Source organism: Spodoptera frugiperda, chromosome 5, assembly GCF_023101765.2.
Source record: "Spodoptera frugiperda isolate SF20-4 chromosome 5, AGI-APGP_CSIRO_Sfru_2.0, whole genome shotgun sequence".
NCBI classification, from domain to species: domain Eukaryota; kingdom Metazoa; phylum Arthropoda; class Insecta; order Lepidoptera; family Noctuidae; genus Spodoptera; species Spodoptera frugiperda.
Window position 1 is genome coordinate 136,145 of NC_064216.1, and position 26,774 is coordinate 162,918.

Here is a 26,774-nt window from a genome sequence, read left to right on the forward strand (position 1 = left end):
AGGCGAGAGGGAGGCTCAGACTCTTACTGACTAAAAACCACCCTGATCCTTCTCCTGCTTTGAGCCTACAATACATACGTACAGTAATATGTACAGACTGTACTCGACAACCGGCTATCTACCACGCAACGTGTAGTGGTGACTGTTCGGTTGGCGCAGTGGTTGGGTGTCCGGCAGCTGCGCAACGTGTGGCGGGTTCGATTCCCGCGCCGGCCCAAAAGTAATGATGCCCTGCGCCTGACCTGTCTCCGGTCGTGTAGGTTTACCGTCCCATCGGGTTATGAGAGTGAGGGAACAGAGAGTGCACCTGTGTTTGCGCACACACTTGTGCACTATAATATCTCCTGCGTAGTGGACTAGTCTAGTTAGACAGACTATTTATTATATAGTGGGCTCGGACGGCGCCACTCTGATACACAGGTTATTGTTCCTCGTCTGGGTTTCATGTGCATGTGCACACCCACGACACAGGAGAATATCCTGGTGCGAAGAAATATGGCATGTTGGTGACTAGCCGATCAGTGATCGTATGTTGCAATTAGCACAACCTACCACCTCGCTACTGATACTCACTTAAGCTACCGATATTATATTTGGCATAAACATGAATACACCAATTAGATACATTACCAACGATGTGATAATTCGCACTAACTGCCAGGATTCCCAGAATTGCAGTGTTGACACTGAATTTGCTAAATAAGTAATTCACACCTCGACATAAACGGTAAATGTCGCACTCTGGTCACCTGGTGTACTCGACACTCGTACAGTCGTACACGCTGCTTGTGGTGGCTGCGGCTACCACATGTTACATAATTAGGTAACAAAATATTTAACTTTACAGTGTGATCCTTTTATAATAAATTAATAATTTCCTAGCAGTGACTACTCACGTCACTGGTTTATGACTGTACCAATTAATTTGTAATCAGTTTCCAAGTTAGGATAAAAAATATAATACCTACATATATTACGTCAGCGGTATCGTAAGTACAGGTACAGAGTGGTTCACTATGGGAGCAAAAACTTAGTAATAGTAATAATGTAGGTTTGTGAGCTCAAGGATAATAATAGCCAGTCTACTGGCGGCGCGTGAAAAACCAAGGCCTTCGGAGTTTATAAATACAGCCACGAGCAGCGCTGCGGCTGGTGTTGTACCTACCTGCAGCTCTCTCCACAACCCACGTATACCTGACTTTTTCTAGAAAAAATAATCTCTAGATAATACTTGACTCCTTAAGTATGTACATAATATATCTTTATACTTTAAGTGGATGTTAAGGTTGAAAAACAATATATTGAATGAGTGAACATTTTACACAAAGCAGTAAAACTGAAGCTCCTTGTAATTATGGTTTTAGAAGTTCCAAATACACATAATCGTTTCCTTAACTTTAAGGAATATCGGGGATCAGGAAGCACGGAGTAATTATACAGACAATCATACATAATGACGGCTGCTTGAACTGAGGTAAAGAGAACTTCAGAAAAGAATAAGTGTACTTGAGAGGTAAAACGAATATCTTCAGAAAATAATAATAACACGGTCTCATCATCTCGTGAACTGCGGTTACTGGGTGACAATGGAGCCCTGGCTGTTACACATCGGAGCAAACTAACAAAAGATGACTCTTCATTACATTTATCTAAATCTACAGCCAACCGCACGTCCTGAGTGGCCATTCGTCATTCGCAGAGCCTTACTTACATCACAGTTTGTGGTGTGGTTGTGAAGTGCCTACATAATAATATTTAATTGTAATAATGATCCACAAGGGCTGACGTCACTTGTTACAGAACAAACAAATAGTTTAACAGAACTCTGCCAAAACTAAGTCTCTGCATCGTAACAGTGCGCTAAAGGCTTGAATCAATAGTTCGCGAAGCTGCGCACACGCACCTCCCCCCTTCCCCCACGGTTCCGCCATGTTCACTTAGCGACAGTAATGGCGGACAAAAAGTTGTTATTCAATCTAGTTTGAAGAAAAAATAGTTGTTACCAACTCATGGAGCCTGAGGAGTGAGCAGCCCAGCTATAAAGATGACCTCTCTTTCTATTTGTTAATTTTTTGCTGTATTTCAAGGTTAGCCGCGGAGTTGTTAACTGTAAAATTATTTCTACACTCGCGAGCAACCAAATCGACTCAACCTACATGTGCGCATTCGTAGATGTTTTCTTAAAAAATACTGAATTGTTTTTAAATACCGATATACCATTAGAAAGCTTACAACTTCAGCTTTAAATTGGTACCATTATTATAAAAATTGTATCAGCACTTTTTAAAATATTTAACTTAATTCAGCGGACAAGAGTATTTGCTCACTACGACATCAACAAGTTATAACACAAACTACCCCTATAAAAGCTCCACATTAAGGTTAACTTTATCTGTGGCTTATCGAAAGTTGATCATACACATCTCCGTAAAAACGCCTCATTTTATTTCCAAAAAATATGGATACGACACCAGAAGAAGCCGCTCAACTCGTTGCTCCACTGGAACAAGGACTTAGTCAGCGAAGAGTTGCTGCTGCGCTGAGTTTGAGCCAATCTGCAGTATCAATAGTGTACAGAAGGTATCAAGATACTGGTGCCTTCAATCGAAGACCAAGAATAAGCCGCCACCGGTCCACCTCGGAGAGAGACGACCGTTTTATTATTTCAACTTCACTACGAAATCGTCACTTGACCGGTGTCGATGTTCAACAGGAACTCAGAAGAGTTCGAGGAGTGGCTGTCAGCGAGTGGACAGTACGAAGACGGTTGAAGGAAGCCAACCTCACCCCTAAACGGCCTGCCACAGGCCCGAAATTGACGACACGCCACCGGCAAGCGCGCCTTCAATTTGCCCGAGAACACCTTGATGTAACAATGAACTGGCCAGCGGAATACGAACAATGGACTGGCCAGCGCTTAGCCCGGACATGAATCCAATTGAACACTTGTGCCGTGCAGACACATTCTGCATTCGTCAGTAAATAAGACTGGCTTCCATTGGTCCATGCTCCAATCGAGTTGTTCTCGGGCAAATTGAAGGCGCGCTTGCCGGTGGCGTATCGTCAATTTCGGGCCTGTGGCAGGCCGTTTAGGGGTGAGGTTGGCTTCCTTCAACCGTCTTCGTACTGTCCACTCGCTGACAGTCACTCCTCGAACTCTTCTGAGTTCCTGTTGAACATCGACACCGGTCAAGTGACGATTTCGTAGTGAAGTTGAAATAATAAAACGGTCGTCTCTCTCCGGGGTGGACCGGTGGCGGCTTATTCTTGGTCTTCGATTGAAGGCACCAGTATCTTGATACCTTCTGTACACTATTGATACTGCAGATTGGCTCAAACTCAGCGCAGCAGCAACTCTTCGCTGACTAAGTCCTTGTTCCAGTGGAGCAACGAGTTGAGCGGCTTCTTCTGGTGTCGTATCCATATTTTTTGGAAATAAAATGAGGCGTTTTTACGGAGATGTGTATGATCAACTTTCGATAAGCCACAGATAAAGTTAACCTTAATGTGGAGCTTTTATAGGGGTAGTTTGTGTTATAACTTGTTGGTGTCGTAGTGAGCAAATACTCTTGTCCGCTGAATTAAGTTAAATATTTTAAAAAGTGCTGATACAATTTTTATAATAATGGTACCAATTTAAAGCTGAAGTTGTAAGCTTTCTAATGGTATATCGGTATATAAAAACAATTCAGTATTTTTTTAAGAAAACATCTACGAATGCGCACATGTAGGTTGAGTCGATTTGGTTGCTCGCGAGTGTAGTTTAGTTTAGTCAGACCTCCGATAGGAAACTTATTCAGCTTACGTAACCACATCTCTCCAAGCTCGAGACTTGGAAACGTTTACAGTTTATAACTTTGAGCTGCAAAATATTAGTTCATTACAATTTTACAATATTTGCCATTAATATTTCTGATAAGGGAACCGTGAGTAAAGTGTCCTAAGACAAGGAGGATCCTCCTGGAGGAGGTGCAGGAGGAGCTGGCGGGCTTTCTGCCCAACAGTCGCTCGTACCTTGTCATTTGTCGCCACAACTATTACATCGCTTCTGCAAAGGATAACATTAGCAAGTATATTATGGTTGACATATGTTTAGCCTCGACACACGCCTACAATACCGTAAAATCTAGTTACCAGTCAGTTTAAACTGAAGGAAGACTTATTAGACAGCTAAATGGGCTTACACAGCGTTGTCTATATAATTAAGAAGCATTAAAATGCGCAAAATGCATAAATGCAGGGAAGCCGGCGTGTGCAGTGTGATCCGGGCGAGACACGGCGCGCCGTGGCTGATGTGAAGCCTTACTCGACTTACGAACAAATAACTGATTACATTATTGAAAACGACAGTTATGTAACCGAATGTGATACCGTGTAGGACGCAACAATAATTCCTTCACATTTCGTAACGTAAGTAGTTAATTATCTGCAAAATCTCTTCTGCGGCCAATTCTTGCAATATAAGTGAACCACGGTGATGCGCTATGTCCAAATCTCTTCTCCGCCATCGAAGAAGTCCTTTTCACATAAAGCTTGCACCTTGCAGGAGTTGCAGGGCACGAAGGCCGTGCTCATCACAGACAACAACTTACACTCGATGACGTCACTCCCTCCATCCGATTATATGACAATTTGAGACGATAAAAGGAAGGTGGCACAAGATCAACGAGTTTTGCCCGTTTTGGTCCTCGAATTCATGTCTATTTATTTTTTAAAGTTACCCCCTTTGGATTTTCTCCCGTGTTGTGGGTGCGTTTACAAACATACAAGTTTACATACACATGATACCCAGACCCGAAACAACAAATTGTAAATCATATAAAGAGTTGCTCCGTGCGGGAATCGAACCCGACCCACGTTGCGTGGCAGCCGGTTGGGCTGCCGCTCGCGGCGTGCCGCGCGCACCGGCCGCGTGGTGTCAGTCTGGCGCGAGCGTCGCTGCCGCGCGCCGCTTGTTGCCGCGCGCGTATTGTTTGTTCTACCGGCAAAATGAATAACAAGAACGCCATTCGTTTGATTAAAATATACGGCTCTCACAGAGAGCTGTGGGATCGCACGTGTAAACAATATTATAACAAAAAAATACGTGAACAACTATGGGACGAAATAGCCAAGAAGTTTGACATTCCCAAGTCCGTATTAAAGTGTAAGTTAAAGAACCTGGCGAGTACATACAGGCGCGAGAAATGTCGAGAAAACGTAAGCCTTAAATCAGGTGAGTCCCTACTGAACTACTTACTAACATATCATTTATCATTGTTGTCATAATATTTTATATATGTTGTTAATAAAATTATGTTGAATAATAAGTAGGTGTGTATGTGGTTGCAGGCGACAAATTGCTGCACTACAAGTCCAGGTGGTTTGCATACAAAGCATTTCAGTTTATGAACGACGACGGCGATGACGGAGACGGCGACGAGAGTGGCGCTTCTGGTACGCCGCTGGCGGTATGTATTACTTGCCCCACAAACGTTGCATCAATCAAGTTGCACAGTTTTGTGGATTTTGATGGGCTTTTATCAATTTCCATTTTGCATCCTCGTACGTCCGCCGCTCACGCCGCCATCTTGGAAAAATATGAGTTTTGTACAATATCTCTTTTCCATTTTACAAGAACAACGTTGAGTACAAGATTAAAGTACACACGGTTTTCTACAATGTATGTCGACACAGCTTTTTGGGAAAAACGTAGTTTGGCACCAGAGCACCGCAAAGTACATTTCAATAATTTAGGGGGCAAATTAATTTCTAAACCATAATCTTTCTGTCTGTCAAGTTTTAAAACTGTGTATCCCACCCATTAACTGTTTGTGATGACTCGCACATTGCGATTTTGTCTTGAGTACTCACAGATATTTCACCAATCGATAAACAACACTCTTGGAATACATTCCAGGCAATCCTATGTATTAGTAAAATTTGCAAACGAGTCAGTCATGTGCCTGTGAGCACACGCCTGCTGACCGCAGCTGCATGTTGACTTACTGTGCTATCCTCGCATCTATCGTCTCAACAATATTTACATACTAGCTGATTATTGGACTTACCACTATCTAGGGAATCTCGTTAAAACAAAAGCATTGTGTGACTGTGTGCGTGTCAAGTTTGTATTTGCCATAGAACTGTACGTTACAGTGCGAAGTACCCGCGCCTTGTGAAGTCGTATTAACACTTAATGAACTGCCGCACCGCGGGCTGTTATCTCTCCACACCACTTACTCGTCAGTTATGTGGAGAAAAAATAACAATAACAACTATACGGTACCCACCTACCTACCTACGTATGTACTGTGTACCTATACAGTAAGCAGAGTACTTAGTTTTAGATCGATCTGGCTATTTATTCTGTAATAGTTATATAATCACTGGGCCTTCATAGTCTTCAGGTTTATATTCAAGAAAACTTTACACATAACATACACACACATAACTTCACGCCTTTTATCCCCGAAGGGGTAGGCAGAGGTGCACATTACGACACGTAATGCCGCTATACAATGTACACCCACTTTTCACCATTTTTGTTATAAGTCCCATGTAATAGGGGGTGAGCCTATTGCCATATCCTGGACACAATTCCAGACTCCGTGCTACTACTGAGAAATTTTCGAAAATCCGAAAAAAGCCCAGCAATAACCCGAACCCGAGACCCCTTGTTCGGCAGTCGCACTTGCGACCACTCGACCAACGAGGCAGTCAAGAAAACTTTACTATAATATTGAACCGACCGTCAATGGAAATTGGAGTCAAAATGAATGAAATATGTTTAGGCAAAGCTTAGACCTGACAGAATTTGGTCGTTGGAGACTGCAGCTGTAACGTAATACAACTTGGTTTTAAGTTAGTGCAAGCGATGCAATAAGTTATTACATTTTGTACATTATGTACACGTACACACACTGCATTTGAAGCGACACACACACACAGGGTCGACAACTCTTTGTTGCCGCAGCATATAATTAAATATTATTACCGCGAGGTATTGTGTTCGATCCCAGCCGCTGCATTGTTGCTGTACTGCTAATGTACATTTGGAGCTTTTTGTCCACTTTATGGCTGTCGTAAATAACTGGATTTGTGATTGATATGTGACGTCGACGCTCGCGAGGGGATGCAACCAACGTCAATGCACGCTATTATATTTTTATCGCCGCCGAACGACTGTAGCGAATTCGAATACAAGTCGCCCCCTACAGAGCTTATGTTACTAGTAGCTTAGCTGCTCCGTCGGCTCCCGTGGAATAAACCGGAATAGATAGCGCTTCATATCGAGTGAGATTAATAAATGAATACATATCGGTGTAATAAAGTTGCCCAGTAACGGGCTCCCACTTGCCATACAAATTCATCACGTCATTGGCTGATGGCGGTAATAAACGAATGCTCCGAAATGAGTGCGGAGTGCGGCTCCCTGTCAGGCTACAATTGTCGTAATAACCCGACTGCCGACTGCCGACTGCTGACTGCCGAGCCCCCATCGGCTCCGGCAATGTAATACTTGCTCTTATCGAATGCCTTCTATACTACGCCTACTATAATTTAGTTTTTTTACAGTATATGCTAGAATAGGAGCAGCGATACAATGCTGACAAAGGGGATTAGTGAAACTACACGCAATTTATGTACGGACACAGATCTGTTAGTTTTGTTACTTAGTATGAGACCGGTGTCATTTGATTACTGATTATATTATTGCTAAGTAGGCGATTTTATTCTATTGCGGACGAGAGCTTGTGATTGTTAATGAGCTCGAGCTGACAGCTACTTTAAACAAAGCGATCCCAAGCGGAAACAAACGAGGACAGAGTTTGTGACTTTGTATGCAAGCAGTACTTCGACACTGTGGCGGCTGGGGGCGTGGCTCGAGTGACGTCACACAGTGATATTTTATAGCAGCACAATATTGTGTGATCACATGCACTGCTGGTAATCCTCTCTCATAGATCTCGCGCCGTAACTCAGAGAGCAGACAAAACGTTTATCTGAGAACGTTGCGTATACTGCAGCGCTCCCTTATTATACAGGGTGGGTCGTAAAATGGTCCCACCTATTTTGCACTCGTAAAAGAGGCTCGTAAATTTTACGTCACAAATGCGTCTCATTGTTGGCTGGGAGCGGAGATAGGCAGGGATCGAGCCCCATCGAATAATCTCTGGCTTCACGATAAGTCGCGCATCCACGATCGTTCGGCTGTCGATACCTCGAGTGAGAATATCGATAGTGTAGTGACGAATAATATTGGGGGAATTTTGTGCAACATAAGATGGATGAACATAAGTGGATAATAGCGTACATCGATGTTCCAATTAATTAATATTATAAATTAGTATGATACAGCAAGTAAAACGCTGAGGTACGCCATTATAAAATGCTTCGCGAAAGCATAGAATATAAAAACAAGACAACACGCTCAAACCTTTGTTTGTGTAGGCGGAGCGGCGATACATGAGGCACACTTATATCTTGAGAAACACCGAGAATCTAAACTAACTGCCATACTCAGAGCCATTTAATGGTAACTTAACCCAGTCTTTCCTTAGCAATTGTTTTCGATACAAAATCGTTAGTAAGGAATAGTTCAAGTAACCATTAAATGACTCTGAGTGCGGCAGTTAGTACATAATCTGAGATAGATAACAATACAATTAATGGCTACCAAACTGATACTAAATACTTTTTTATAAACGATATTATGCGTAAAAAACATAAAACATCCGATCGGTTATGTGTGACTTCAGACGTGGCATAGTACCTACCTTAGTTCATTAGTTGTGTACAAAGTGAGAACAGACGTAATTTTGTTACTAATTTAATAAGCCTCACATCTGGGTGGATAATATAATGCAGGAATGGCCCATATTCACACAACATTCCCATAAAATGGAGGAACAATGGCGGGGTGTCGCGTTGCGTGCTAACTAAATTAGTTGGCTGTTGTATAACCAATTATGCAAATATTGCCACCCCAAACAGTTCCACGCACCTGCGCCCGCGGCCCACCTGTGGACAACGTCCACTAACTGATTGTCACCGTATATTGCTACGTGCGTCAGTATTTGTTTCCTAAAATTAATTAAACGTACACATGCCTAGTGGCCTACTCAAACGAAACACTACGTTGCCAGAATTGTATCGATAAGTTAGAAAACATCGATATCGTGGTGCAACACTAGGAATTTGGCATAATCTTTCGTTTTCTCCCATATTGTTTTTAAGTTACGACAGTTTTGGACAATGGCTCGGAAATCCGCAGCCGCCCCGGCCCGGCCCGGCCCGGCCCGGCCCCAGCCCCGGTACCCCACGCTCCGCTCGACGGTGCACCCAAGTAAGATAAAAATAAATTCATTCCCCAACACCCTGTATAGTACAGTACATAAGGTCGTGATATAAAATATTTTCCGCAAGATTTGTGTTCCGATTGATCTCATTGTCCGTGGTTTGTGTACTAGTACCGAGCTGCTGGGTGTTTCAAGAGTTGCAACAAGTTGCAAGTATGTATTAAACTAAGTATTATTTACCAACCTACTATACATCTAACGAGTACCTATAGTACGTGTGTACATGCACATTATTATTTATGCATCTATATGTAGTACCGCCGCGCCCCCCGGCGTCGCCCATTTAACCGGTAACCAGATAAAACGATGATGGAGGAGAAGTTGCATTTAATTCCACACAAAGTAATCGGGATTTATGTGCAAACATAAATAACGATAAAATTAACAGTGTCCTCGGAGAAATAGAATTTCATTAATTTAATCACGACGACCTGCCCTCCGACAACAAAACGCTTCGAGTGGAGAACTCTCGCCCTCACACCCTCCCCCCCCCCGCGCGCCGCGCAACGCGCCTCTCGGCTGAATGAGAACACTCGACCAGCCAGCTAGACCCCCGCAACAGCCGGGCCCCGGCACGCACAGCAGCTGCGGAGCCACAGCGGAGCTCAACTTACGCTGGCCGCCAGCAGCCTAGCGTAATCAGAACTCCCAACTTAAAGATTTATAGCCCCGTTACAGGTCTCCGTAAATGGACCAAGTTTTATGGTCGGCTTCTTTGTTACACAAGTACTGAAGGTTTTATTTGGGAATTTTGTTTTAAATTGTATAAAGGAGATCAACTATTGTAGTAAATTTTACGAGGGGTCGGCACAACGATACTGATGCCGCGCCGCGCGCCGGACGACGCTCGTAAAGCAAGCAGCGGGGAACTGTGCCGAGTGCCGAGTGTACACCAACCTAACAGGAGTTCTTGTGCTGGGAATTAACGTAAAATAAATGGCCTAAAGTTTTCAGATATTAAAGTGTATTGTTAAGTTACATTTGTTTGTATGTACATGTTGTTTGTTTGTCATACAACTGAGAAGCCTGGTACACAGCACATACATAGTTCGTTACAAACGCATTAGTTCCGGTTGACTAGCGATCGCTTTAATGACATAATACCTAGTTACCTTTAGTGTGTTGTACTGTATGACCGCCGGCTCGCTATACTAGAGCAACAATAGTTAGGCTAATGTTTATACCCTAGGTCTTTAATGAGTAAATAGAAATGGTTAAAAAGGTCATGTTGATACGTAACCTTATGTATAGGCAGTAACGGCCACACATTACCTCGGCCGCGGCCGAGCGAACCTGTGCTGGTTTCTATCATATTGGAGCTGTTTTGTGAAACAAGTCGCGCGGCACCGGGCGGCGCGCTAGTTCGGTGTGAGTGTGTGCGCGGGGCGCGGGGCGGGGGGCGCGGTATCGACGTGCGACCTTGACATTGCGGGCGAGCGAGAGGCGCGATGGAGGAGCGCCTGGAGTGGTCGGCCTCCGCCATGGTGCGGCTGCTGCACGAGTACCGGCAGCGCAGGGAGCTGTGGTGCAAGGCGCACCCCCTCTACAGGGAGCCCTCCACTAAGTACGAGTCCTGGTCCGACCTAAGCTATTATTATTCAGCCATTTTAACCATACTACATATTTATTAAATACCAAAACTGTAATGCTGCCGACTGCATACGTAACACGCACAACGTGTAACGGATTCCCCATCGCAGCAACTATTTACTTGTAGATGTACCGACACAATTATTGTGGTTCCGAGTCATGGAGCGCTGTGTTTGTCCACGTACCCGTCTTACAGCAGGGCAACGAGTTATTAATTATCTGACTACTTAGTAACAATGTAATATTGCTTTAAATGCTTCGCACACGCAACACAGCTAGAACATGGTGCGCACCACACTGATGTACGTTCGAGGATTGTGCTGTTGTCGAGCGATGGAAATATTTCATTGGCTCGGAGTATTCTTCCTGGCCATGGTTTAGTTGGCGCTGAATGAAATGAACTTCCCCCCTCGGCTGCAGCGTTATTAAAATTAATTACCCTCGACTTGATATTTTCTCCAAAACACTCGCGGAGAACGACAACGACCGCTGCATTAAAAAAGCTTTAAATATCAATACTTGTGTATAATTTGTTTGACAGTATTATTGATAGCAGCCAACCTCTGTTGTCATCGTTCATGATATAAAAAAATCTATTTTCTTGATATTTCCTGATAACTTTGTTTTTTAATAACAGCAACATGGAATTTGCCGTAAATAGATCATAATACTGCTATATCGGTGGGTAGGTACTTATAAATATTACTCAGATTTGCGGAAAACTTTGATACATTATCAGTATCCTACTGATTATATTATGGAATTAAGAACATAAACTTTGGATGTATATATCTACCTACGTCTATAGTCCACTCAAAATAAATCCTTATCTACATGTATCAAGGTTAACTTTATCCTGGACGGTACGCGGTTTTAATTCGTTAGGTTAGTTATTTAATTAGGTTCCATTCGGTGTGTAAATAAATACCGCGTGTTATATATATTGTACCATGCGGCTAATTACATATTAATTTGATTCGCTAATAGTATTACTCGATGGATATTTGTAGTAAGTGGGTCAGCCGACCACAATCCTGAGTAAACAAGTGAATACATCGATATAATGTGATGATGTTTGCACATGACACGTTTCCTCGTCTATGTCGCCGCGGGTCCCTGTATGTTTCCTGTAGTTTCTAGCACTAGCATACGTACAACAAAAACATTAAAGTCCTGGTTATCTTTCGCAGGCCTTTTCAAATGATGGCACGGAGTCGGAATCAGACGAGTCGTCGGATGATAACGAAGAAGCAGCAGGAGTAGAAGCAGATGAGAAAGCGAGCACCTCGAAGACATATAACGAGCCCGTGGTACAAATACAGGCACCACCCTCGCCGCCCTCGCCGCCTTCACCACCCTCGCCGCCCTCGCCGCCCTCGCCGCCCGCGCAGCCGAGGAGACGAGGCCCACCCAGATCGTGCACGAGTAGCAAACTAGCACAGCCCATGAAACGGAAGCTACCGACAGACCACGACTCCCTGGACGACAAGCTCGTAGAGACTCTGAAGCTGTTGAAGAAGTCAGAACTGTCGCGGAAGAAAGACGAGTGCGACAGCTTCGGAGAGTACATCGCGATGTCTCTGCGGAAGCACGACGAGCGCACGCAGAGCATGATCAAGCAGGCCATCAACAACATCCTGTTCGAGCAGGAGATGCGGCTGTACAGCGGGGGGCAGTACACCGTGCTGCTCACGGGCCCCGAGGAGAACCCGCTCGTCTTCGAGGCGAAGTGAATACTTGTGGTACCTGCGCTGTGTCCTGTGTCTGTAGTAGCAATGTGGCACACATTCTGGTCGAACAGAATAGAAAAGTCTGTTTCACATGCGGCAATGACGATCTTCTATTGCTTAACCCTTTTTGTAAATATCTTTCATTCCGTTGTATTCTATTCTGTTCCTCTGATATTCTATGCTCTGATGCTGTTCTGTCCTATTTTATTTCGTCCTGTTCTATTCTATTCTGTTCTGTACGACCAGCGTTTACGCTGTGTAGCTACTTGTTGACCACCAGTGCTGTGACACTAATGGCCGCTTTCACTAACTACACTATATCCTAACTACGAGTTACTTAAACTATATCTAAGTAAGTACCACGTACCAGGTTGGTGGAGACGGGCATCGTGTATTTATAGACTGATCAGAAAACTTATATTTTTGTAAGAATAGTTTCTTTGTATAAGTATGTTAATGTATGTTGATTAGTATGTTTTGTTGGATTGTAACTGTTACTGTCTGCAAGTTAATTATATTAACTTCTTGATTACACAAACATTATTGGAAACCTGTTTATTTTAATTCTGTTTCTAGCTTTCCTCGCTAACTTGATTTGATTTTCGAGTTCATGTTTTAAAATAATCACTACTTACATCGTTATTTTCTTCAAGAACAATACGAGTGCAGCCGAATGCCGATACATTTGACGAATCGAAATTATTTACCAGATAAAAAAAGTAATTTAAAAAACTAAAAAACCCGACTGCGTTTCTTTATAATATTAAAATGAAAAAACCCTAAAACAAGAAAGTAATCGTAAAATTTAAGCAGTCGGGACCCATTCTAATTATAAAGACTTTGTGAGGGCACATACGGGTTAAGGGGATGTAATTACACCTACATACATACGTATTAGTGGGATCGTGTGAATAAAATATGTACAATAACTAAAACAGTAAAAAGTAATAGGAAAACACAGTTCCTCGAACTGCACCTAATATTTGTGTAATGAATAAAAGAAGTCGACACATTACACATGTATCGCCAACTACATAGAAACAAGTACATTGTGCTCGCTTTACGTGTTTCCATTAGTTTTTACATCTATCAATCAATTATTTAGAGCAGCCTGAGTACGTGCCTGCGCACACGCAGCCACTCTGACACTGACTTCACTCTCCATTGCTGCCTCACCGCTCCCTCCGGCCCGCACCCTCCCACTGAGCCTCCGATGTAAATCGAACTCATCTACATTTACTTCAAAGATGGTTCTGTTTGTTTTAACTCCAGTGTAGTGCAGTATCTTGGTGTGACGCGTACATCGCCGGGCGTGGACTGCAGGCGACTCGGTTGCTGTGAAGCTGCCGAGCGTTGTATGCTGAGCATGTCGGTACTGGTTCGACGAGAGCAGCAGCTTGGTGAGGTGCATCACGCCACCTACGTCATGTAGTGCGTGTGTGTGTGTGTGTATTTCGCGTGCAATCTAGCAATGCATTTGCATTTAATTGGCTTCGGTTACAAGAAATTTTTGTCCACAGCGAGGTGCTGGTTGAATCATTTTCCAATTCAATCGCTGCAACGTGTCTTGTTTGCAGATAGTATGTTGGATGTGTATGTTGGATGTTGCCAGCGTCTACAATTGTTCGCGGATGACAAATGTTGCGCCGGCCGCGGCCAGGCGCGAGCAGTGACACTTCTATATGTATGGAGCGTTCTTGTTGTTCACTACTTAATAGTTGACAAAGTTTGGAGGCACATACCTATGTACCCCGTGTTACATATCATTATCGCACCTCACATAGTGTAGGTATACTGTAGAGGTACATTGTTGTGTTCAATGAATACGAAAATATCGCTTCGTTTGTTACTTATTTACACAAAGTGACCCGGCCGCTCTGCCTGACCCCGGTATAATTCAGTCCGGTGAGTCACAAGCGCCTGAAACAAAGCCGAATGTGAATGAGTTCACGTATTTCATGATTCTAGCATAAATTATCTGAAAGTAAATTGTTTGCGCGGAGCTAATAAATATATTACGTATCGTTGCCAAGTGGGTGTGGCAGTGGCTTATCATCCCGCGCATGCGTACTGATGTGGGCAATGGACTCGCCCGCTAGTTGCCAGGCACATGACGTTCCACTGAGGACCTACTATTGTATCTAGGTACAGGTACACGAGTGTGCCCATCCTGTTTGTATGTAGGGATCATGAATCTGTAATGGCCGAATTACAAATAAATAAAGCAGATCTAAACAACATAAGCTCATGTCTAGTAGCGTCATGCTACGAGAAAAGGTTTCCAAATAAAATGTATTCCTTCAACTCTCTTGTAATGTGAACCCAAACCAGTGTCCCGGCAGTGCAGGCAGCACCGAGTGTATGATTACCTTGCAACTTGGTTACCAGCAGTCACTTCCTCCACAGAGTACGTACGAACCGGCAGCTATGTTGCATCACCCGACGTGGCTCGAACACATACTTTCATGAAATTGCATCAGTCAATGAATTACTTCGCGCTTATTTTTCCTCAATGGAACATTTATTTTATACGAGGAAACGGTGAACTGTTGCTTTAGGAAATAAGTACATACAACCACTTCACTGGATCCGGTCTAACACATTAGGTACATTTAAATAATAATCCACTGGAAATAGGTACTATACAGTCTTTTAATGCAAAGTAATTTAGCAAGTACTGATAGCAGTTTTACGAGTAAAATGACTGGGGGAAACACTGCAATACAATATAAACGTGAATCATGAAATGACATGACCCATCATCTGTGATGATAACCTTCAGCACACTGTCTTCAGAACTATACACTAGTAGTTTGATAAAAAAATGTTCAAACACTCGACGTCACTCCTCGAGAGGTCATTAGAGGTTCAAAGAGTGACATGTGATGGACAAACTGAAACATGGTCTAATAAATAGCAACTAAATCATATCACATCATGTATGAATATAGCCTCAGCTGAACATGTTCTCGCCACATGTGCAGGCTAGCAACCGCGCAGTCATTGAGGCAATGAAGTGGAATTATTATAATTGCATGTAATTTAAGATACCTACACTGTAACAACAGACATCAAATGAAAATCTTCCGTTCATTGCGGAGTAATTACTTCGTCCTACAGTATTTGGTACATACATACATATATATAAGTACGTACATACACAGCCGAACATGTGCAGTAGAAACACGCTAGCTGGCATCCCACACCCGCCTCACCAGACACATTGTCGCCTGTAGCTAAATATACACTTTACGTAAGTTTCAGCGCTACACATATCTATACAATCAAGTACGTGCCATCCCACCGAACGACATTCAACCTTGTACCGTCAGTCATAATGGTGGTTTTCCCATACATCATGCTATCAGATAAAGTACGACCTCGAGTTATCGAAGCCAGACGTCAACGCCTTTGTTTTTGTTATTCGTTTATATCAGGATAAAGATAGTCTTAGGTAATGGATAATCTGTGATAACATGGCTGAAGGGTGACAAACAGCTGGCGATAGCAGCACCAGGATACAATGGCATGCTGTACAGGTGCAGGCACCACACACCATTGGCCTGGCCTGGCCTTGTATAGTTCCTGTAGAGCAACCACCACCTCGCAACATTCGGCGCCCTCTGTGCCCTCTGTGACTATCTCCATCGGTTGATTTCCAATACTTGATAAAGTGGAACATTTCGTATGCTGCACATAGCGTGGTTCGTGATCGCTGCAATGAATATCAATAACTCGCTGGTGTAGCGTCGCCGCGACTGTCACTACTTGTATGTGTGTAAACAACATTATTATACTGCTTTACCTATATAACTAGTTCGTGCTCACCGCCCACGAGACCGGACTCCGCTCTCGAGGTACCAGGCTCACATAATTGCAAGCGGATTTAATTCCAGCGGTGTCAGCAGTTTCCGAAGCCCTACGAGCACTGTGGATGTAAAACTACACAATTTGCTTAACTACGTGGTGGTTACGCAAAATTATATTACCATCGGTTTAAACCGTGCTCGTGGCTTTACTAATCTTTTAAGCTCCTTAGTTATACCAGAGATTGTGTCATTGTTATAAAATTAGTTGGGTAAAGCCATTCTGGGCACTGACGACACCATGAGCTGCAGTGGTGATGGATCATAACAGAGTTCTGTTAATTACAGGCTTGAAGGTGAGTGGGCTAATTACTGGCTGACGATAGACGACTGATTGCCACGACTTATAGATAAACTCCAGACGTTTCCATCAGTAATTGAAATCTATCGAACGAGGTAACCAGACCACTTATAAACTTATAATATAAAGCATCATATCTGCCGGTAAGTGTTAAAGTGTGTAATTATCAAATAGGTAATTATAGCGATCTTGGTGTACGTGAAGTATGTCTGCGGTACGAGTGGTACTTGGCAGCATCGCGCGGGCCCCGACGTCACCCGCTGCCGCTGTGCTAATGCTCAACTTGTTCACTGTTAAATATAGACGGATGGAGACACTACGGCTACAAAGATCAATTATTTGTGTACGCGAATGGATGATTGCTAATTTACACCGGTACCGTAAAACGGGGTGAATAGATACAGGAACGGGGTGAATAAATGTTGGCAAAATGTCCTAACATCTATTCACCCTATTCCTGTATCTATTCACCCCGTTTTACCGTTATGTCATCTATGTATGAAAAACTTCAGTAAGCAGGGAATTTCGTAGGAATCATTTTCATACAGCAATTAGTTGCTTTTTTTCTTGACAACAAATGATTGACAAGTTGACAACATTGGTATATGTCAGTACAGTGAACACCGATGGATCACACCGATAGTTCGAGGAGGCAGTACAAAGTGCTTTGTTAACAAGTCGATGTTGTACTGAATACTGAGATAGCATTCGTTGTGCACAACTTGTTATGATCTCGCGTTATCTATGTAAAGTATAAAGACTAGAACTTGTAGATAATTCGTGAATGTTCTAGAAACATGTCCGACTGGCCGTATCTAATCTGTGCAGCGACATGGCAACACTCGCCGTACAACTAGAGAAAGGTTAAAAAGATGTGAATCTGAAGTAAACAACATGTTTCCCGCTGATATTTTCGTGCGGAGCTCGAGCTAACGTCACGTACACCCAACCACGATAAATTATAACAACACACGTCCTCATTTTCTCACACAACTTTCAGCCTTATTACTTTTGCAATAGGATAGATAATAGCTAGAAGTTTACTGAAAATTGTGGCAGTAGGCGAGAGGTCATTGGAACAGTGTAGATGGTAAAAAGTAATTACGAGCGTGTCACTTTGAAGTAATCGTGTGGACGGTGTCTGCGCAGACTGCGGCGAGGAGTTCCTGACAGGCGGCGATACACTCGTCGATACTCGAGGAGAATGTTTGCAGATAAAGGAAAGTATTTGCGGCGGTACTCCAGCGAGTGGCGGTGACACATGTTGCATACTCCGTACGAGTGGGTAAGCTCAGCCGCAGCCGTACTTCACCAACACGTGGTGACACTTGACGTGCGTCATTACAGCCTGTAATCTTGAGAACAAGCCAACGTCTCATACTGTACGAAGAAATAAAGAGCTTCATTTACATTTTATTATTTTTAGAGTATTTCATTAATGATGTACTAAATGTGGCCGAATGTGATAAAAATCGTTATTGAGTTGTTATCCTCATTAGTGTGCGGTACTTCACCAGATGTCGTGACTGTCGATCTTAATTAATCAATGTTGCTAAATGCCTTGTGAAACTTATTACTGCAGGTCCTTGACTCCGGGTCATTTCAACAAAAACTGATGAACATTAGTTTGATTCCTACTGAAGCAGTACTTCTACCTACTGATATTAGTAACTCTGCCGAATTTTTAATTTGGATCTGAATTTTAAACATTATCGAAAATTTCCGTGTGAACGAAGGTAGATGTTATATTAAAGAAAGGTCCACCAACACCATTAGTGTCTAGTTATTTTAAGGATCCCCAAACTAAGCTGGGTGATATTTAAAGACATTGTGGTTTTCAAGAACCTATGTGACACCTAACAATATACAAGTGAGGGATTAGTTTAGATTTAGAAGATGCTACGTCACGTTAAGTAACATTTAGTTAACAGTCGGTGAACACGACCATATAAATGTTTTTACGATTCCCTGATATAAGTGGATATCTATGTAGGAAATGTAAGAAGGAATGAGTTTGAGAATTTCTTAAAATGACACATTACGTCAAACGCCTCAGTAAGATCCGTGAAAAGAAAACATTGATAAGGGGATCAAACAGATAAGTTATGTCAGACGTACGAGTAGGTACCGGCTGTGGACGCCTCTATCATATTTATTATTAGGAAGACATGTCATGCTATGTACACTACATATATGTACTTAGTAATATGTATTAGGAAGAAAGGTTGTGTAACAATTCCCAGAAAACTACTGAAGATACAGACGTTGAGTGATACTAAGGCCGATATCTAGAAGAAACAAGATTTTTTGATTTAAAACCAACTGCAGTTAAAATGGTAATAGATCTGGTAGACAGAATTAAAAATCTTTTCCAGTAATGCTATGCTAGTCTTTCGACGAAACCATGAAGAAGTGTGTAAGATATATTTCTTAGTTCATCCCAATCAATTCTCATAACTCTTGCTAGTTCAGTGTTGATGTTTTCGTCTTAAATCTTACAATTTTTTCCTCAACTAAAAGTTTCAGTTTGATAAAGTTCAAGGAATTGCTTGCAGTTACTAATTATACTAACCGAGTTACAAGTAGTGCGTACGTGCGCACTACCACGGCCCACCCCGCGCGCTGCAGTGCTGCCACCTCGCGCGGTATTATTATCGCGAGTATTTCGGGAGGTGACTGATACGTACAAACAAAAGAAAGCTTCGTCTTTGTACAACACTACTTACCCATTGTTTGGTATGACATGATCATCATCTATTCTGTCTTTGACAGATTTTTTTGGCCTATATTGTCAGCTAAACACATGTGTGTTGGAATATTTTTGCTGTTTTCATTGTTTAACTTTGTTTTTTACTGAGAACATTTGTATTCGCTTGTAGTCTTGCATCATCATCTGTTTTGTTTAAATATGTGCTCGTCCTTTTTGAGTAATTAATTGAATTGAGTTTGGGATCACAATTTGTCATCATTATTCACTGCAGATTTATTAATTCCCTTAAAATTCAGCTACATGTCGTGTATTGTGTATTGTGCGCGACATGTAGTCACACAGTGGTCCGCCTCGCGTCCCCAGTGTCGCGACCAGTCGGGACGGGTTGGGACATGTCGGCTCGCACCGGCCGCGGGGACACTCCGCCACTCGCGATGGAGTGGGCACAGCCCGCGGCACACAGGTACATAATATGCTTGTTGAAAAACTTTTGGAGCAGAAAAGGGATGAAATCGTATCTAAGTGGACATTGTAGTTGGAATTTATTTATAACTCGGTTGCCATGTTTGAACAAGTCGATCGCGCTGGTGAGGTGTTTGCTTTGCAAATAAAGCAGTTCACTAAAAGCACTCGTGATTGATTAAAACTGCCTTTGTAAGGGCTGCCGGGTGCCGAACAATCGTCCTGGCGTTTGGGAGAATACACTTTTCATTCTGATAAATTAAACAACTGCTACTGTCCTTTCAGTTTCGCCATATTGTCGGGATTGTTCCAAAAATATAATTGTTGAAACTCTCCAAAAATGTAGACAAAAAGTCGCAGAGTTGAAATATTTGTGCCCTGTTCATAATTGAAAAAGTGGGGTTTGGGGCACTTGGGGGATGACGGTCGGCGACAGCCGGTCATTACAACAAATCTGAGTAAAAACGGACCGGCACCGGCACCGGCACGGCAACCGACAGGAGGCAGGACGAGATGATTTTTTCTAATTTTTTTCCTCGGATTCTGCAATTTTTCAACATTTATAATAAGTATGGTATTTTCGACACGGAGTCATATATTCTGTAGATTATAAAAGTCGTTTATCACATTTTGTGTACTTAATTATACCTAATAGTCTAGGAATTAGCATATACTGAAATTCGAAGGTCGTTTCTAATTGGGAATTATTGTTATTTGTATTTAAATGTAGGTGATGTAGGAAAGAAAGTGTATTCGTGTGTCTGGACTAAAATAATTACACGTTTGTGGAGTATCCTTGCTGTTTACGGCATCAGATAAACATGAATAATTTAATACGAAGCTAAAAATATCTACAATGCGAGGGAGATTTATCATTAAGGACGATCGTTGCCCTAACCTCAACGAGAACAAACTACATAATTTTACCTATTTATCTATTTATAGTAAACTTGAGGAAAAATGCGAAAATAATCGTCGCCAAGATGCTGATCTTGTCTCAGTTTGTTTGTGCATTGTGTTTCAGCTATTATTAGGCAATAACTGTGTTGTATCAAGTTGCCCGTGTTTCATCACTATGCTTGTCATTTGTACCTGAAGCTACAACTGGTGTAGACGTCCTAAGTATTGCTTTAAATAAATGTTAAATAAACTTGAGTGTTATTATTGTATGTCTCAAGTAGGTTGCAACTAATGAGTGGTTCACCATGAACCGGGCACAATATTTACTGAACATTTTGAAAATCGCATCGGGATTGAGACCTCCTTGCCTAGCAGCCATATTTGCGACCACTTTACCTAAAATGAAATCTTTGAACATCAATTAGCAAATATATAATTAGATAGACGATATGGCGGTGGTTGATAACGATTAAGTATTTAATGGCTCGTTACATAAAGTAGGTAAACACATTACCTCGCTTTGACCGCAGATACGAATCAGTGTAACAAAAGGTTGGATTTAATTCTATTTGATTGTTCGTCCAATCAGCTCCGGATCTGTTTTTATGGACAAACAGCAGATAATATGATAAAGTGCAATGGCTGCCGGTGTGATTAGGTATCATTAGATCATCACGCTGCTTGATGAAGGGACCTCGTGGCGCTGCTATTGTGTCGTGTCGAAGTAAAAGTGCACAGGTTCAATTTCTTGTCCTTCAATAAGTTTCCCTATTTGACAATAGGGTTTTTACTACAAAAGAGGAGTTTACAATAATCCCTTTTGATACCCGTGGGAAGAGTAAGGGTGGTGTTTTCTAGGCTACCGTCACCACACAGAATGAAAGATCTTAATGTTATTGTATTGTTTATGGTATAAGCCGTTAAACGAGCAGATGGATCACCTAATGGTAAGCAATCGCCGCTGCCAATGGACACCCGAAACACCAGAGGCGTTACAAGTGCGTTGCAAGCTTTTAGGGATTCGTGGATTGGGGAGGGGAGTAATTAGACCTCCAGTAACCTCACTCATACGACGAAACATAACGCAAGCGTTGTTTCTCGCTGTGAGGCCGTGGTATTTACTCCAGTCGAGCCCATTCGTGTCGAAAAATGGCTCCCTCACACTTAAAATCTTGTGACGTAATATCTAGAACAGTAATCTAGGTGACAATCTAGTCTCAGTCTAACTCGAGGAAAACTTGGCTAGACTAGCCTACGTGACGATGGTCACATGTAAGAGTGAAAGGCAAGATGGAGAAACCTAGTGTGTAAGAGTGAGATGGCGAATCAAAAGGGCATTGCTACCTGGCCTTGCGTTGGTCCTTATATTATACTTGTTTGTTTGTTGTTGTGTGTACCCTAACAGCGGGAGACTAAACATTAACAAATATATCTCAAGTTGTTACTTATTTCACATTCACATTGAAATCGAAACTGACGAAATCCTCACCAAAATTATCCTTGCCCCTGCTTATAAAATACCACGAGGTGTTGGGTACGATGAACAGAAATAATAAAAGAGAGTCAATACAAATAATATAATATGTATTGTAATTTATTTTTTGTATGTATGTGTAATTCAAACCCAGACCTAGTAATAAGTGATGTGTTACATTGTATATAATGTGCACCTCTGCTGACCCCTTTGGGAAATTAAAGGTGTGATGTTAAGTAATATTTTGAACTCGGACTATTTACAGTGTAGGTAGGATGCGTATTTTAAGCTTTTATTTCATATAGATTTTTTTTTTCATTTACTTAACGAAGTTTATTAAACACATAATTATGGATGTCTTATACAAAAAAATCTGTCATTATCTAGTGTTCATCAATAAAGAGAAATGGTTCGATTCATATCACCACTGAGTAAATACAATAATACGATCAAATTACTTTAAATTGTTTTATTACTTATCGGAATGTCAAGTACAACAATAAGTTACAAAGTCATCATTGAATAATCTAGCTTACACATACACAACATATACATAGACATACAACCAACTAGCTTATATATTTGTACAATCATATCATTTCCAATTTAGTACTAACACATTACGGTACATTTTGTTTCAGCAGGTACTAATGTACTGTGGAACCATGTACCACCACATTTCTAAAAGACACATACTTTGAAACAAGTTATAACCTAGTGTAGCGAGACTATCCAGTTAACTAGTAAACAATACTAAATACTTACAACTAATTCATGTAAGAATACTTTTAAAATGTATAAACAACTAGTTCGTCACATTAGGAAGACGTCTGCGGCCCCGCAGGCCTACAGCTCAATGTACCTGGCCTGCTAGTCCACCTCCCCGTTGGGGGTGACCCGGTCGATGTGCACCGTGATCTGGCCGCTCTCCTGCTTGACCCCGACGTTGACGATCATGTCTATGATCCGGGGCTGCACCCGGAGCGCGTCCTGCGCCGGCAGCCCCCGCAGCAGCGAGGCCACATACTTGCCGAAGTTGTCGTACGTGTCGTCCGGCCGGGGAGCCGCGGCGCTGACGCTGCTCGGCAGGAACACCTGGTGCTGGCTCATGTTCTCGCTGGGCGCGCTGGAGGACATGCGCCGCCGCTTGGCCTGCTGGTACTGCGAGTCGTTGGACTGGTCGTCCGGCTCGCTGTGCCCCTCGGACTGGTAGCTGGCGCCCGCCGCCGACTCCTGCTGCTGGCTCCACTCGTCGCTCTCGTCGATCTCGAAATACTCCGTCTTCACATCGGGGTACACCTCCACGGACGTGTTGCTCTCCGTCTGTTAACAAAAATACAAACATTAATGAGATGAACAACAAAAAGTAATTAATGTATCCAACGGACAGTTTACCACGAGCTACTCACTGGGTTGGGCAGCAGTTTGGATGTCTGCACGTGTGGCCGCAGGAACGAGTCCATCAGGGAGAACCACTGCACCTTGGGTCGGTACAGGTCGGGAGAGTCCGGCCCCAGCGTGTCTATGCTCTCTTTGATTTTCTTTAGTTCTTGAGAATAAGAATTTCGAAGATTTTTTATTTTAATTAGAACATGTTGGCCTTCAAAGTTTTTAATATTGAGAATCTTGGCTATTTTCTGCGCAGCTCGCACACGCTTTTCTTTATTGGGATAGTCGTCCATGGAGGAGTTCCACAAGCAGTCCTCCTTCTTGTACTCGTGCAGCAGCTGCATGGTTTTCTTCTCGTTGATGCGGAGTATGGAGTTCCGCGTCAGTTCCTGAGCGGTTATCCCACGCATGATGACGGCGTAGCGGTTCGGCGGCGACAACTCGCGATAAGGCGGTGCGGGGAGGCGGGGGGGCGGCAGTGCGCGCGCGCGTGGCTCACCCGTCTGCTCGCTCGGCGTGCCCACGCCTGACTGGCGGCGGCGTGGCGCGGCCGCCACGTCCCCGCGCGCGCTCCGTACAACGCGCCGTGGATTTACACCGAGTTTGCTTTGTCTCGCGCTTTTGTTTTGCGGGGCGGGCATTATTTGAGGCTGACCAGGTAACTGGCAGGTAGCCGTGCACGGTAACGTTATCCGCATTAATACCACGCGCGCTGTGCATGTACTCGCATCTGTACGTACAGTAACAGTAAATGTTCACTATCAGCACAAGTACGTCGAGTTAGCAACAATAACCCACTTTCTTTACATTCGCGTGCCTGCGGGGAACAGCTGACGATTTCATTTTCCCTGTAGATCAGCTGTAGCGAGCGTTTCGTAGGGAACCCATAACGGCGACCGTAATTCCCGGAATGCGGCGCCGGCCTTCCGCTGGGGATCTCCTACACACACACACACACACACACCATGTACTCCTGTTTACTACACAAATGTACAATTACAAGTACAGTAAGTAATCTATACAAAATGGTATTTTTAGGATGACGAATGACGATCATGAATGTTATTTTTCGCAATTTCATGCAGAACGGAGTTTAGAGAATTAATTTTTTTGACGTTATACTAAAGAATACTCGTACTTATCAACCGGTTATTTTTTTATAAACAGATACATACATCTATGTACAGTAGAACTCCAATTATCCGAACTCCGACTATCCGAATCGCCGATTATCCGAATCACAAACATTGTCATAAAAAGTCTAAGTGCGCTATTATTCTTCCCCCCCCCGCGAAGCCAGTGTTTGCGCGTCAAGTCTTGACTTGACTTGTCTTAACTTGCCGTTGTGCATACACTGACTTCCCCCCGCAATTTAATTCAATAAAAAAATAGTGCAATATCAAAACGTAGCTTTTATTCTCTTCAATGGCAATTTTTTTAAAAAATCCGATTATCCGAATATTTGATTATCCGAATGGGTCCCGGTCCCCATTAATTCGGATAATTGGAGTTCTACTGTAGTTGCAAATCTTTAAGGAAAAAAACATTGATATCTTGGCGTGCCGGCTGTGTTTTTATTCTGTCTATCCCTCCGTGTAATTACAAGCGTGCTAGTATAAAGTTATGAAGTTATTATTACACCAAACTTGAAGGATTCAAGTAACAGCTGATTCGTTCTATTCCTCTACCGTGAAGGAAATATTTAAATGTTCACGTCCGGTGCTCGAACCCGCACCCGCGCCCCTTGCAGCCCACACCTTGCTGTTTTGGGGATTTTTTGCCCAGACATGTGTTTTGTGAAACGTGCCAACACGAGCCGAGAACCTTGGACCCTTAGCCTTGAAATGTTTAAGTCATAATTATTTTGTTTTATGGGTTTGACTTGTAAATCTATATTATACACACCTTGCCTACCTACGCCGAAACTGAAGTCGTAATGATAAAAAATGTAAAGTTATAATATATTATACCTCAATAGGCGAGTGATCGCAAATCCGATTGTTAAACGGCGTGTACTAGATACAAACCTTAATGTTTTTAAAATACCATGTCGATAAAAGATTCTGGAATTGAACTCCATACTAGCTTTTGCCTGCGGCTTCGCACACGTTCAATTCGTAGTTATTATATATTTACATATTTAAACCTTCATTTTGAATCACAAAAATAAAAACATCCATCAAAATTTGTTACATAATTTTACAGATGTAAGCATACAGACACACGGACGGCGGGCAGCGACTTTGTTATATATTATTTGGGATTGTAATATGACTAGAGTCAAGTTAAAGTAGGTAATTGGGTAGATGCCTAATTTTTATTTTAATGTCCGTCTTGCAGTTATAAGTATTTTAAAATATTACACACGTATTTCATTTACTTACGGAAATCAATATTTTCGAAGATATATCGATTTGAAATATTGCGTGACGTCCCTTCTAGCTATGTTTAATACGTAGAACTGACTTATTTGCTCTCATTGCTAAACTTTATTAATTTTACCTAAGTATTGTTATCTTATATTATGACAAAATAAAAAAAAACATTTTCTAACTGACGGACTAAATAAGTAATTTTCATACATTGTCATCATCCTACCAACCTTATTCACGACTACCAATCGTAATGATACCAACATACATTTCAGTACGGCACCTGTTTGCGCTGGAAATAACAAAAGATGCACGCTCTGCCCATGCTCCGATAGCACAACGCCGTGATATCTGCCGTGATGTCGCCTGACCGATAGCGATCCGGTTCGCACCGGTTAGATTAACGCAACGCTCGTTATCACAAGTTTCCTAAATGTTCTTAATATCGTTTTGATTGTATTTTTCATTAATTTAATATTTATTCAAACCACGAAATGATTGGGTTCAGCTCTGCATAGCTCTTTGGTTTATAACTACAATTTAATCAATATTATAATTTGGTAAGGACTAAACTAACCAACCAAGTTAGTAATGTGTATGTAAAATTTCAAGTAAATAATAAACGTGGCGACAAATTTA

At 42.4% G+C, this 26,774-nt stretch overlaps 2 protein-coding genes across 3 annotated transcripts; one reads left to right on the plus strand and one right to left on the minus strand.

The window, feature by feature from the left end:
• Positions 1-4,565: 4,565 nt before the first annotated feature.
• LOC118271862 (gliomedin) lies at positions 4,566-13,211 on the plus strand. 2 transcript variants are annotated; one of them, XM_035588110.2, is made up of 3 exons: positions 4,566-5,215; positions 5,314-5,450; positions 12,122-13,211. In XM_035588110.2, the coding sequence occupies exons 1-3, from the start codon at positions 4,990-4,992 to the stop codon at positions 12,662-12,664; spliced, it is 906 nt and encodes a 301-aa protein (XP_035444003.2). In that variant the 5' UTR covers positions 4,566-4,989; the 3' UTR covers positions 12,665-13,211. The 2 variants fall into 2 exon arrangements, with proteins under 2 accessions (XP_035444003.2, XP_035444004.2); XM_035588111.2 differs by having other exon boundaries at positions 4,573-5,215; positions 5,332-5,450.
• Positions 13,212-22,828: 9,617 nt separating this feature from the next.
• On the minus strand, positions 22,829-24,702 carry LOC118272040 (uncharacterized). The gene is made up of 2 exons (XM_035588341.2): positions 23,784-24,702; positions 22,829-23,697 (listed from the first exon to the last, which is right to left on the minus strand). Exons 1-2 carry the CDS (start codon positions 24,459-24,461, stop codon positions 23,245-23,247), a joined length of 1,131 nt encoding a protein of 376 aa, XP_035444234.2. The 5' UTR covers positions 24,462-24,702; the 3' UTR covers positions 22,829-23,244.
• Positions 24,703-26,774: the final 2,072 nt, after the last annotated feature.